The sequence below is a fragment of the Phyllostomus discolor genome, chromosome X, assembly GCF_004126475.2.
Source record: "Phyllostomus discolor isolate MPI-MPIP mPhyDis1 chromosome X, mPhyDis1.pri.v3, whole genome shotgun sequence".
NCBI classification, from domain to species: Eukaryota; Metazoa; Chordata; class Mammalia; order Chiroptera; family Phyllostomidae; genus Phyllostomus; species Phyllostomus discolor.
In genome coordinates, this window is record NC_050198.1 from 98,570,771 (window position 1) to 98,582,553 (window position 11,783).

The 11,783-nt window shown below is 42.5% G+C and overlaps 1 protein-coding gene across 3 annotated transcripts; it reads right to left on the reverse strand.

Moving 5' to 3' along the window:
- Positions 1-1,260: 1,260 nt before the first annotated feature.
- On the reverse strand, positions 1,261-10,937 carry LOC114504528 (probable G-protein coupled receptor 83). Of its 3 annotated transcripts, none has more exons than XR_004900895.1 (5): positions 9,990-10,935; positions 9,260-9,385; positions 7,980-8,113; positions 5,686-7,593; positions 3,289-3,508 (listed from the first exon to the last, which is right to left on the reverse strand). XR_004900895.1 is itself a non-coding variant. In XM_028522187.2 (4 exons), the coding sequence occupies exons 1-4, from the start codon at positions 10,413-10,415 to the stop codon at positions 6,942-6,944; spliced, it is 1,338 nt and encodes a 445-aa protein (XP_028377988.1). In that variant the 5' UTR covers positions 10,416-10,937; the 3' UTR covers positions 1,261-6,941. The 3 variants fall into 3 exon arrangements, 1 of the variants encoding a protein (XP_028377988.1); XR_004900896.1 differs by lacking the exon at positions 3,289-3,508 and having other exon boundaries at positions 5,508-5,817; positions 6,726-7,593; positions 9,990-10,916; XM_028522187.2 differs by having other exon boundaries at positions 1,261-7,593; positions 9,990-10,937.
- Positions 10,938-11,783: the final 846 nt, after the last annotated feature.

Here is an 11,783-nt window from a genome sequence, read left to right on the forward strand (position 1 = left end):
AGCTTCAGAGTGCTTTAAACAAATATTTTATTTAGTGTGTGAATACATATATTTTATATATATATATATATATACATATATATATATATATATGTATATATATATATATTCTAATCTACTCCCACTTCCCATATTCCCACCCCATAAGACTATGCCCTACCCTGTGGTCCCTCCCCAACCCAACCCACAAAGCACAATCAAACATTAAATGAGGGTACAGAGGAATAGGGACATTAGTAGAGCATATTTAAAGCACAGTAACAAGAAAATAAGTTCACATAGGTATCCCTGTTGGAAAACCCAAAATAATGTCCATTCTCCTGTTGTAACAAGGTGAAACTTCTCCACTCCCCTTTGTCAGGATGTCCCATTGAAATTTTTCAATGTCTCTGAAGGCAGCTTTATTTCCTGTGCCATTTAAACACTGTTGCTGCAGCTTGCATACAGAAAATGTGGGAAATTCACATTCTTCTTCCATGGGAGTCTTCAGTCCCACACAGCCACATGACAACTAGGTTTACACCATGTAGCTAGTGTGGAGTATGAGTGCACTAATACCTAAGATGTTTCCATCATTCCACAGAGCTTGTAGACAAGGACAGAGCAGTGGGAAAGGCTGAAAAGCTGAAAGTCATTAAAATATCAAGTTTATTTTCATCTCAGAAGGATCAGGAAGCACTGCTTAGGCAGATGCTGGAGTGGAAAGTAAACTTGACAAACTACCTTATAAAGTCTAAGGGATCAATTTCTGTATGGGATATTTTATGTTTTATTTGATTTGCATTTAAAATTGCATTTTACTAAGGAATTTCTAAATACTAAACCTTACTACTTGAGTTCCAAGTTGCAGGTACAAAGTTCTTCACAAATGTAACCTCTTGGTTAAAGCAACAATAAGGGTATTCACAGTTTCCCGACTCTTTATCAAGGCTTTAAGCTACCTTGAGATCAGTGTTTTTCAGTGGCAAAATCCTGTGGAGCAAAGGCCTTGTGGGCCAGCTTGATCTGTATCTCCTGGATGTCTTCTTAGATCATGCCATAAAAATACTCAAACCAATGACAGCTTTATTTGTAGTAGGATCTAATCCCAAAAGAATAGCTAGATTTACTCCTTAATTGTAAATTCCACTACAACATTTCAACTAGTCTAGATAACATATCTATTTACATAAATTTAAGTGTGGGCACTTCCTTCAGAATCTGCATCTATTATGTCAAGAAAATTACTTCAAGCTGAAATCGACAATTTTTCCTCAGTACCCACCTTGGGCATTGAGATAAGGCTATTTCCTTCAGCATCAAGCTTTCCCTAGGAGATAAAAATGGTTTCTTTCCAAACTGCAGAACTATAGTTGAATCAGTGCTTTGCTGTTTTCAGAGTATATACCCATTCACCAGCATATTTGCAAACGAAATCTGCAGTCTTATCCAGACCCCTTGACAGTCTTTAGTTTTTCAGTATGGGGTAAAACATTGACAACAAACACATTGAAAAATACCAAAAGATCTTATTTTAAGAATCACAAAGTCATCATCACATACACGATAGTTCTATTACTATTACAAGGGAAGGAAGTTTGAACTAGACACAGAAAACTCTCTGAACAAGAGTTATCAGAATAAATAACTTCACCCCCACTCTCAAACTGTTCAGACTGGGTCCATCTCCTTTCCTTCCTCACGTGGCCCAGAGGAAAACAGTGTTCATCAATGAGGCTCTGCCTCATAGTCTAGAGATGTCAACAGCTTCCAGCAATGGCAAAGTAGGAAGTGGATGGTCCAAATTTGTAATTATGATTGTAGGTAGTCACTTGCTGATATTAAGGCATGTACCTCTTTTGTAGCAAAACTAACACTCAAGTTTTAAAAATCTCTCACAAGGTAGGCAAATGAATTTTAGCCTTCTGTTCTTCCTAACAAGGGTCTGAGCTCACAGATTTCAATGTCTGTGAATTCCCAATTACTATATAAAATTACAACTTAGGCATTTATTCTCTTCTCTGGCATGGATCAGCAAGATTCTTTTATCGTAAGGGTTTCTTGCAGCTGTGTGTGTATTTTTTGTGTGCCTGTGTATATGTGTATGTTCTGTGAACATTTTGTAATTTATCTGCATAAATTGTTTATGCTCATATGTATTCAAGTTCCTACTCATTTAGGGGTTTGTTTTTATGTGTTTTAACCATAAAATAAAGTATATTTTCTTTAGAATAATAAATATCCAATTGATATTTGTTAGTAGGACACTTATCATTTTATAAGGCCAGATATGTGAGCGCTGCACAGATTTTAATAACTTAGGGTCAGTAACTACAACAATGTACAAAATATTCATGTAATCACCCAGTGAAATGGTGAAGTTATTGAAAAGATCAGAATCCATTTATTCAAACAGATAATTGACTGAAAGAATGACTAAAAATTAAAAATTTAGATTTGAAATATGCATCATTAAAATGCAATCTGTATACATTTTGTGTGTGTGCATGTATGTGTGCTTATATGTGTGGGAGTACATGTGTTCACACATGTGCATGTGTGTAGGGGTATACAAATACATGTGTGTGCTTGTGTATATGTTGAATGCATGCATATGTATGAGTGTGTATGTGACAGCATACAAAGATAAGAAGAGGGGAGGGAATCCTCAGTAAAAGAGGTCTTCAGAACACCTAAGAGTGAATCTACATTACACACACACAAGTGATTAACATATAAAATTGATTACCAGCATTCCAGATGTATGTGTCAGGGGATAAATTCCTCTAGTCCAACCTGTCCCAGTGAGGTGGGACATTGGATTAACTGTATGTATATCTTAATCTCATCAAATGTTCCAGATTGGACCAAGATACAGTTACATGACATTGGACAAAGGTTGGTATGTGCATTTGGATGTTTAAAAGGGGAGAATTTGGCAATTTCTCCCATCCACCATTGCTGTTATTCTTTGTCCAACTATTCATTTCAAAAATGGTGTCATTCTGATAAGAAGATGACACTGCTAACACATTATCATTAGGTAATATACTTTAAACTGTTTCTCCAGAAGTGAAAATGATATTTTCAGGGCTACTCAAAGAACAGTTTTGTTGGGTCTTTCAGATGGCTGATAACCCATGTTCAGAAAAAGGCTGGCCCGGGTGAGTGGTGCAGTCTGTAAACAGACACACATAAGGTTTTGAAACCACAATCCCATAGTTCTTTAGCACCATGCTCAAACCCACAAAGCTAAATGGCTGCACATGGGTTAGAGCCTAAGACCTAGTGCTCATTAGCACCATATTCCAACCAAATAAGCCCCCCTAGTCATAAACTACTTACATTGGTAGCACCCCCAGACTTAGCTGGATGTTGAGTTCAGATTAGTTGCTGCTGAAAAAAAATCTAAGCAAACCCCAGAAAAACTCAAACTACTGAGAGGCCCAATTCTTCAAGCATCCTGTCCATCACCAAAGCTGATGTGTAGGTAAAGTCAAGGCAGCAGCAAACATTGAAGCTGGATCATCTGTCAAACATGAAACATTCCAGATCTCCAGCCTTACTGGGGGGAAGTTTAACTGTTTGGAGGATTAAGGCGGGAATAGGGAGGGGTTTTCCTGGGAATGAGAGAACATTAGGTGAACGTACAATAGCACAATAGTCATTTAAATTACAACGACACTCTTTTATCTGAATTTTAAGTCTAAGCAGGTAAAGGAGCGCGTATTAGAGCAAGGTATAATTCCTCCACGAAGCACTGGCTACCGCAGGGCAATCTCACTCTGTCCTTCTCACGTGGAGGCAGAGCCTTAGACAGTCCGCTTGATTGCCCTGGGATTTATCCATCCTTCCAAAAGGAGAATGAGAAAGACAACTCTGTCCTTAGAAGAATGAGGGTATATAAAGGAGGGAGAAAAAGATACCAGCAGAGCTCACAAAGACTACTAATTTCAAAAACAGCTGAAGCTGAAAGGTGGATGTGAAATTTACAATGATGCCACTGGCAGATGTGGTCATCTACTTAGTCTAGGACTTCTCTAAATATTTAGTCATGTACTCATGGGGATATATTTCATTTGTTTTGTTTTGTTTTCTTTTTGTAGTATTTTTGGTTTTTGTTTTAGTGGTGAGGTTAGAAAGGAAGAGGAGATCAAAGATTCATCTATTACAGTGAAAATAGAATGAAACAGAGATAAAACTACACCTCTTTACCCTCAAATTGTTCTTCATCTAAAAAAAAAAGATTTTGCAAGTATGGAAAGTTTCCATAGATAGCTGGAGTTCTGACTTCAAAAAATTTTTGCTGTCACCAGGTAGGATGACTAACCAGAAGCTGAACTCCAGTTAATCTGCTTCATGCCCCAGGCTTGCCCTTTTCCCGAGGAAACTTAAGGATTCAAAGAATTTTGAATAATATGTCCTTGGTAAAAAGAGAATGATTAAGATGAAGAGAAGTGAAGATGATTGAGGAGAAAGAGATGGAAGCAGACGTACACATACACTCTAAAGAGATGATGATAGTTTGTTCTCAAAACTGCTAAAGCCAATGGGTTTGGGCAGTCACTATGAAGTTCACAGCCAATGCAGCAGTGAAAGTCTGAAGCCAGTTAGCTGGTCTTGGAACTTCTAAGAATCTCCAGGGTTATCCTGCAGTTATAAGTTTGTTGTTATTTTTGTTATTTTAAAATTTTTTAAAGTTATTTTGATTCTTTGGGGTGGAACTATGGGAAAGAAGGGAGAATGAGCAATAACTAAAATGCTGTAGAATAGAAAGGGTTTTTTAAAAACAACCATGAGTGGCTAGGGAAGAAAATTTCCTACTGGGCACAATTCCTCCAAAGTAAACTAGGTCATGTTCTTCAGTACCACTGAATGGTACTCACTTCCCAACAGACACAGAGGCTATGGCCTACGTCTGTAACATTTCCTCTATAAACCTACAGTGAGTCATCCTATTCCCCAGGATGGCACAATGGGCAGCCACTTTCTGATAGTTCAAGTTAAATGAGAAAGAAATATAAAAGAAAAAAAATGTAACCAGAGATCACCATTCACTCTGACTAGTACACATCCCCACATAAACACCTATGGAGCAGGGTAGAGACTGCAGAGTTTAAATCCAGAGGCTGCATCTTCCCAGATCCCCAGGTTTCCACTAAGGGTGAGAGAAGTCTTAATTCTGAAGAGAAGATAAAAGAGAAATATGGGAGGGAATTGAGGAATAATAGCTAAAATTCAATGAGAAAGCAGTAATTTAAACTATGCATCAGAGTTCAAAGAAGTGAGAAATAAACAGATAGATAATGGAGGAGTAATGAAGAAAGAAGAAAGAATTAGAGGAGTGGTGCTGAAGAAGGAAGGGACTCAGGAGGAATGTGTAAGCTTGTGAAAGAAGAGGAGGGATAATGAGCAAGGGGAGGAGAAAAGGAAAGAAAGGAAGGGAAAAGGAGTGAAGGAGAGGGGAGAAGACAAGATGGGCAGAAGTAGAGGAAGGAGGGATGGAGGGGAACAAAGAAGATATTGAAAGAGGGTGGGAGGAAGGAAGGAATCTGTAGGAGGAAGAAGAGAAAGGTGGAACAGAGAAAGTTGAGGAGAAGGTGATGCCTGGGAAAAGCAATAGAGGGGAGGGGAAAAATGAAGATAAAAAGGGTGAAGACGAGGGTATGAGGAAGGAAATCAAGAAAAGGAGAAAAGAAAACTCACCCTCATCTTGGCATCTTCCTGACACACACAAGCTATACCCTCCAAAGAGCCTTAATAATATTGTCTCCACATGAAAGGCAATGGCAGATAGTTACTTCCTCCCCGTCTCTCTTGAGTTGAAATCCTCATAGGCTAGAGAGGTGGAAATGAATTAACAGTGAACACATCACATTTTTTTCTTTTTCCAGAAAAAAAAAAAACAAAGACAAGACTAGACAGCACAAGTTTACATGAGACAAAGTATGATGTTAAATGTAGGGTCAAGAAACTGGAAAAATTGGCCCTGGCTTGTGTGGCTCAGTGGATTGAGTGCCAGCCTGTGAACCAAAGGGTCACCAGTTAGATTCCCAGTCAGGGCAAATGCCTGGGTTGCAGGTCGGGTCCCCAGTTGGGGGCGTGCGAGAGGCAACCACATATTCATGCCTCTCTCCTTCCTTTTTTCCCTCCCTTCCCCTCTCTCTAAAAATAAATAAATAAATGCATCTTTGAAAAAACTGGGAGAATTATTTGGATTTTGCAGTACTAACTTGAGCACGTAAATTGTCACTGTATTTAAAAGAAAGCTATCATCAAATTATTGAATTTGCAATCTGGAGAAATAACCCAGGTAATGTGGAGTGAGCCATTTAACTGCCTTGTCTTTTTCTGTAAGATTTCTCATTCTCATTCTGCTATAAGGAGATAAGACTACTTGCATTTATAGGGAGCTCTAAGTTCCCAGAGAACCCAATTACATTTCAGGAACTATACATTTCTCTTCTGTTACTTCTCTGGGCATATTTTGGATACAATATAGATATTGACCTCTTATCCATCTAAATAAAATATAAATAAGATTCTCTGGGGACTCTTGTAGCTCCTGAGATAATATCTAAGATGTTAGAAGACAAGTGCCATGGCCAGGTGGGCACACAAAGAATGGAGGAGGGAACACTCCAGAATCAGAGATGAAATTCAGGAGATCCCAAGTCAGAATGTAACTTCCATTTGAGTTATGTAAAAACATCTCTGATGAGTCTGGATATTGAATATTTACTCACTGTTAGGAGAAGGAAGACTTAGGAAGGAAACAGGAGAAAAGACAGAAGAAAATGAAATAGCAAGTGAGACACATGGTTCCTTAGATGGCCCCCACCCCTCAAGTTTCAACCCCTTCCTCCACTCCCCCTGCCATGAAAAATGAATGAAACTTAGTTATTTTGGTACCACCCTATCTGAGTTTTTGAGGATGGATAATCTATCGCGGTCTGGGCAGCTTAAACTCTAGGCACTGGTGGGTAGAGAAAGGAGGTTTCCACCTCTGGGGATGGAGGGGGACTGGGTAGCTCATCAAAATCTTTGAATCGTGGGAATTTGGGCACTCCAGGGTTGGGGTCCACCCAAGCAGGGCAGTGAGGGGGTGGGAGAGATCTCAGTTGGCGATGCTCCCCTCTCAGGCGGCTGATTCCATCTAGCAGCATCTTCTGGATTTCCATGATGACCTTCTGAACTTCAATATGGAAGCTATCGCTGAGCCAGCAATAGATGTAAGGATTGTAGCATGAACTGCTAATTGCTAGCCAGTGGAGGAAGTAGTAGAGACCATTGTGGCTTGAAATGGATTCACTGGAAAGCAGCACCAGATAGAGGTTGAGGGGAAGCCAGCAGATAGTGTAGACAAGCACCACTATCATCAGCATCTTCAGACTCTGCTTCTTCTTCCCACGCTGGCAGATGTAGGTGTGGATGTTGATGTCATCAACAGCATTATGGATCCACAGCTTCTTGGCTACATGACCATAGACGACCATCAGCACCATCAATGGTAAAATGAAGAAGAGCAAAAAGGTGCTTAGGTCAAGGTATTTCCACGTGGATTTTGAAGTATATGAGAAACTGGGAAGGCAGACATTTTCTTCAGTTATGTTTCTAGGTTAAAAGAGAGATGGAGAACGAGAAACATTAAATTAATTTTCCTTTTCCCTATGCCTCACAACCAGGTGTTATTAAGGCAGATAGGCCATAAGGATGAGAATATTTGCTATTTATACCTGTGCTAGGACTAAATACTAGAGTTATAAGCCAGGGAGCTTTAGGGTTCACTGACCCCCAAACAGAAAGTGATATACCTAACAACCCATTGCCACGAGACCTCTTGGGTACTCTTAATAAATTCCAGTTAAGAGAAATGTATTTGTGTACCCATGTTTTGAAATGTGCTATTTCAGCCCCTATTCCATTCCCCTTATTCCATGAGGATTCCAGGGTCACAGCTTGCTGGAATCCAGAAACTGGCCATCCTGTGTTCCTCTTACCCATTCTCCGCTTGGTAACGCTTTTGGTAAATGGCATGTGGCAAAGCAGCACAGGTGCTCACAATCCAGATGAGAATGATGCAAACATTGCCTTGCATTGGAGTAATTCGGGACTTCAGGGGATATAGCATCACCTGAAAGAAAAGACCCCAGCCCAATTCAAAAAATTTAATTAAGATTACTTACTAGTCATTATTCAACTGAGATTCTTCTGCAAAAGTGCAAAGACTTGGTAGGTGGGTAAGCAACGTGCTTTGGGTACTAGTTCTGTTGACAGATTAGTGACATCTTGTTTTATGAAAGAGCAAAATTAGTTAGTGTAGAGAGGAACATTTCAATTGGAAGATAAGAATCCAAATGGACTGATTTCAAAGTTTCTGTCTCCAAGTTGGGAGTTCAGTGGAGAAGAGGGATGGATGTCCAAGTGTAACTTACTTTTTCTTTATCACATACTGATGGTGAGCACTCCACACCCCCTCATCCTTTCTCCCACTTGGTTCCCTTTATACCCCTTTCCCTTATTCCTCCATCCATTCCCATCTTGATCTCTCCATGGTCAATCTTTCCTCTGTTCCTTCCTCTCCTTTCCTTCCTTCCTTTCCACTAGGTCCTCTCCCATATTCCTTCATCTCTTACCAACTAGATTTCTCCATGCCCCCCTCCATCTGGTTCCAGCCACAACCCCTTCAATCTCCCTCTATGTTCCTCCCACCTCACTTGTTTCCTGGCTCCCTCCCAACTGATTAACAATGTAGTCCCTCCCAGCTACTCTCCCTGGCACCACCTCCTTCCTTTTAAGGCACTTCTATCCCTCCTCCCAACTCCTTCTTCCTCTATCTTCAATTTCTTTCTACTTCATTTGCTCAGCTCTCACTCACAGACTACAAGCCCACCTCCCAGACTCAACCCACCACCAGCCCTGAAGCCACACCCTCCTCTGACTCATCTTTTTTCTCCCTTAGCTCGTTCTGCAATGCAGCAAATAAAAAATGTTTTCCAAAGGAGAAGGACACTTTTTTTATCTTTTGCTTATTGTTGTATCTGTTTCCATAGCAACATATCAAAGATGATGGTATTCTTATTACATAAGATTTGATATGGTTAAAAATCTGTAACTCACATTTTGCAATCCTCCTAAAATAGGCAAAATTTTATTCACATCGATTGTATCAAGGAACTCAAAGAACATTTTAAATTATTTGTGTTTTCAGCTGCATCCATCTATCTAGAGGAGAAACCTACCCCTTTATAAGACCCAAAGTTCCCTGGGAAACACATACCCGATGTCGATCCAGGGAAATAGCAGCCATGGTCAACACAGTTACATAGGCACAAGAGTACTGAGCAAAACGACTGAGGTGGCATGTCATCTTCCCAAACACCAAGGAATTACACAGATAGCGCACCTGTGGGAGAAAGGACATAGTGAGGCACAAGAACTCAGCCCTGGGTAACTCCTCTCTTATAAGCTCAAAAACACAGGAAGAGAAACCTCGTTGCCTCATCAAGCTACTGGCATTATTATCTGAGGAAGTGAATATTTTCATACTGCAGCTTTCATGCTCTTTCCACCCCCCACCCCCACACACAGAAACAGCCCAGATATAAGACGCAGATCCCAAATCACAAAAATTGCTAACCACCTTCTGCTCCAAGCACTGCATTTGAAAGATGAGGAAACTGAGACTAGGTTTTTGTAACAAAGCTCACCATAAACAGGTCCCCCACCCACCCCCGCTGCTTCCTTGAGCTACCTAAATCTCTCAGTCCCTGCTAAGGCAGGGGATTAATTCAGCAACGCAATCACAATCATGCCTGTAGCTCCCCACCCCCCAAGTTCCAAACCATTTACAATGTCTGTCAGCCATTCCTGTATCTACGCACTTTCCGAATCAACCCTACCAGCTTTAGCGCTCCTTCCCACCACGCAGCTCTCTGTTGCAAGTGCAAAGTTGTGTTTCTGCTCTCATGGCCCGAGCCCCGGGTTGCCCTCCTCAATATCCAGCTTACCATGGTGAAGGGAGAGCTGAGAAAAGCCAGCATCATGTTGGTCACGGAGATGTTGACGACAAAGAGGCCGGTGGCAGTGTGCATCTTCTTGTACTTCATAATCACATGGTTTAAGACCCAATTGCCTAGTATGGCAGCAAATACCACTATGGTGTACCCTATTACTAGCCAGAACTGTACTGGCTCATCCTGGGATACCATCTCTGAAGCCATGGGACCTGACGTGTCAGCCAGGTTGCCCATGTTTGAGATATGGTCAGGTAGCTTATGGATCATGGAAAGCAAGTTATCGCGGCCTGAGCTACCAACCGCAGCTGCGGCATTAGAAATAGCCTGCAGCACCTGGGAGGTGGTGGAGGTGATCAGATCATCAAACCCACTCGGCACACTCAGAGCTTCGGGGGTCAGCTCGTCCCCATAGCTCATGGTGCTGGGGTTCGGGAAAGCCCCTTGGGGCGATTCGGTGGTTGGGGCCTCCAGCTTGACGCCCCTTGGAAAACCAAAATCCTTAAGCTACTGGATCAGGGAGAGCGGGGGAAGAGGAGAGGGAGGTCTCCACAGAGCGCTGGGCGAATGCTGCTCAGCGTCCTGCAGCTGTGGGTGGGGGTGGGTGGAAAGACAGTGCAGAGGGGACAGGCAAGAAGGAAAGCAAAAAGATAACCGCTGGACCGACTCCGAGTGGGCAAGTGCGCAGAGCTGAGCTGAGCTGGGCAGTCGAGGGGCTGGCGAATGCGGCTGGCTCCAAACGTTCCGTTCAGCAGCTTGGGGTGCGCAGGCAGTACAGGTTCCGAATTCCGGACAGCAGCTCCAGGAGCCCCACCCCCCACCCCCCGCCCAACACCGTTCCTTCTTCTTGCAGTTGGAAGTCGTTCGGACTAAATTTCTGTCGCTTTGAAGCAGTCGGTGAATCAGTCTAAGGCCGGCAGGCGCTGTGCTCTGAGCCAGTGAGGGCAGTGCCTTCTGCAACCGCCCTTTATAGAAAGTCGAGGGGCTCACGAGAGAGCCAATGGAGAGCTGCCGCTGAACCCCCGCCCTGTCCATCCAGGCTGGGGAGCCAAAGGGGTTGCCAAAGTCTTCGCTGCTACAGTCTCAGACCCCCTCCTCTCGCTGTTCTTTCCTGGCTCCCCCTTCTCCCTCTTGCTTCAGCTGGAAGCCCAGATTTAGATGGTCTTTCAGCAACTCCCATGATCTGCCTTCACCTCCCTTTTCTCTATTCACCTTTTAAATTCTTCACGGGTGCCTAAAACACCACCTAGAAGCTGTAGCACAGGGAACTGAGAAGGGTTTGTGACAACCTCAGTGGAGACTGGACACACAGCCCTGCGATCTGATTGACAACCTAGACACCTCATTCGGTACCAGCGACCTGGGTGGCTGTGGAAGGATAGTGGTTGCAAGGAAAGGCCTGCAAAACTTTGGGGGTTATGCAAGGACAATGAGGCAGGGGACAGTTAGAGAATCAAGAGGAGATACTGTAGAGTCTCTGAGAACCCAACTGAGGGTGTCTAGATGGGGGTGAACCCAGAATGATGCTGATGTTCCGCTTTCTCCAATGCCCAGCCATCAGCCTCAAAAACGCATGCAGTGACCTCAGGGTTCTGCATCCAGCTTATTAGGGGGACACTGTACTTTTGTGTAACACCCAGGGAGTACCAGTTTTGGAACTGGATGCAGAGGGTCAATGGGGAAACTGATCATGGTGCCCAAAGAAGGTTTAGGATGGGGAAGCTTTTGCAAAGTAATTAATTACCCCAGAGTCTGTTGCTGCAGGAAGAAGGAGATGGAATTCAGTCT

Bases quoted from the DNA above. Each gene is read 5' to 3' on its own strand.
- LOC114504528 (XM_028522187.2), bottom strand. From the start codon at position 10,415: ATGAGCTATGGGGACGAGCTGACCCCCGAAGCTCTGAGTGTGCCGAGT. The intron at 9,386-9,989 runs GTAAGCTGGATA...TTTCTCCCACAG, and splicing joins TCAGCTCTCCCTTCACCATG to GTGCGCTATCTGTGTAATTC. The intron at 7,594-7,979 runs GTAAGAGGAACA...CTTTTAACCTAG, and splicing joins CGTTACCAAGCGGAGAATGG to AAACATAACTGAAGAAAATG.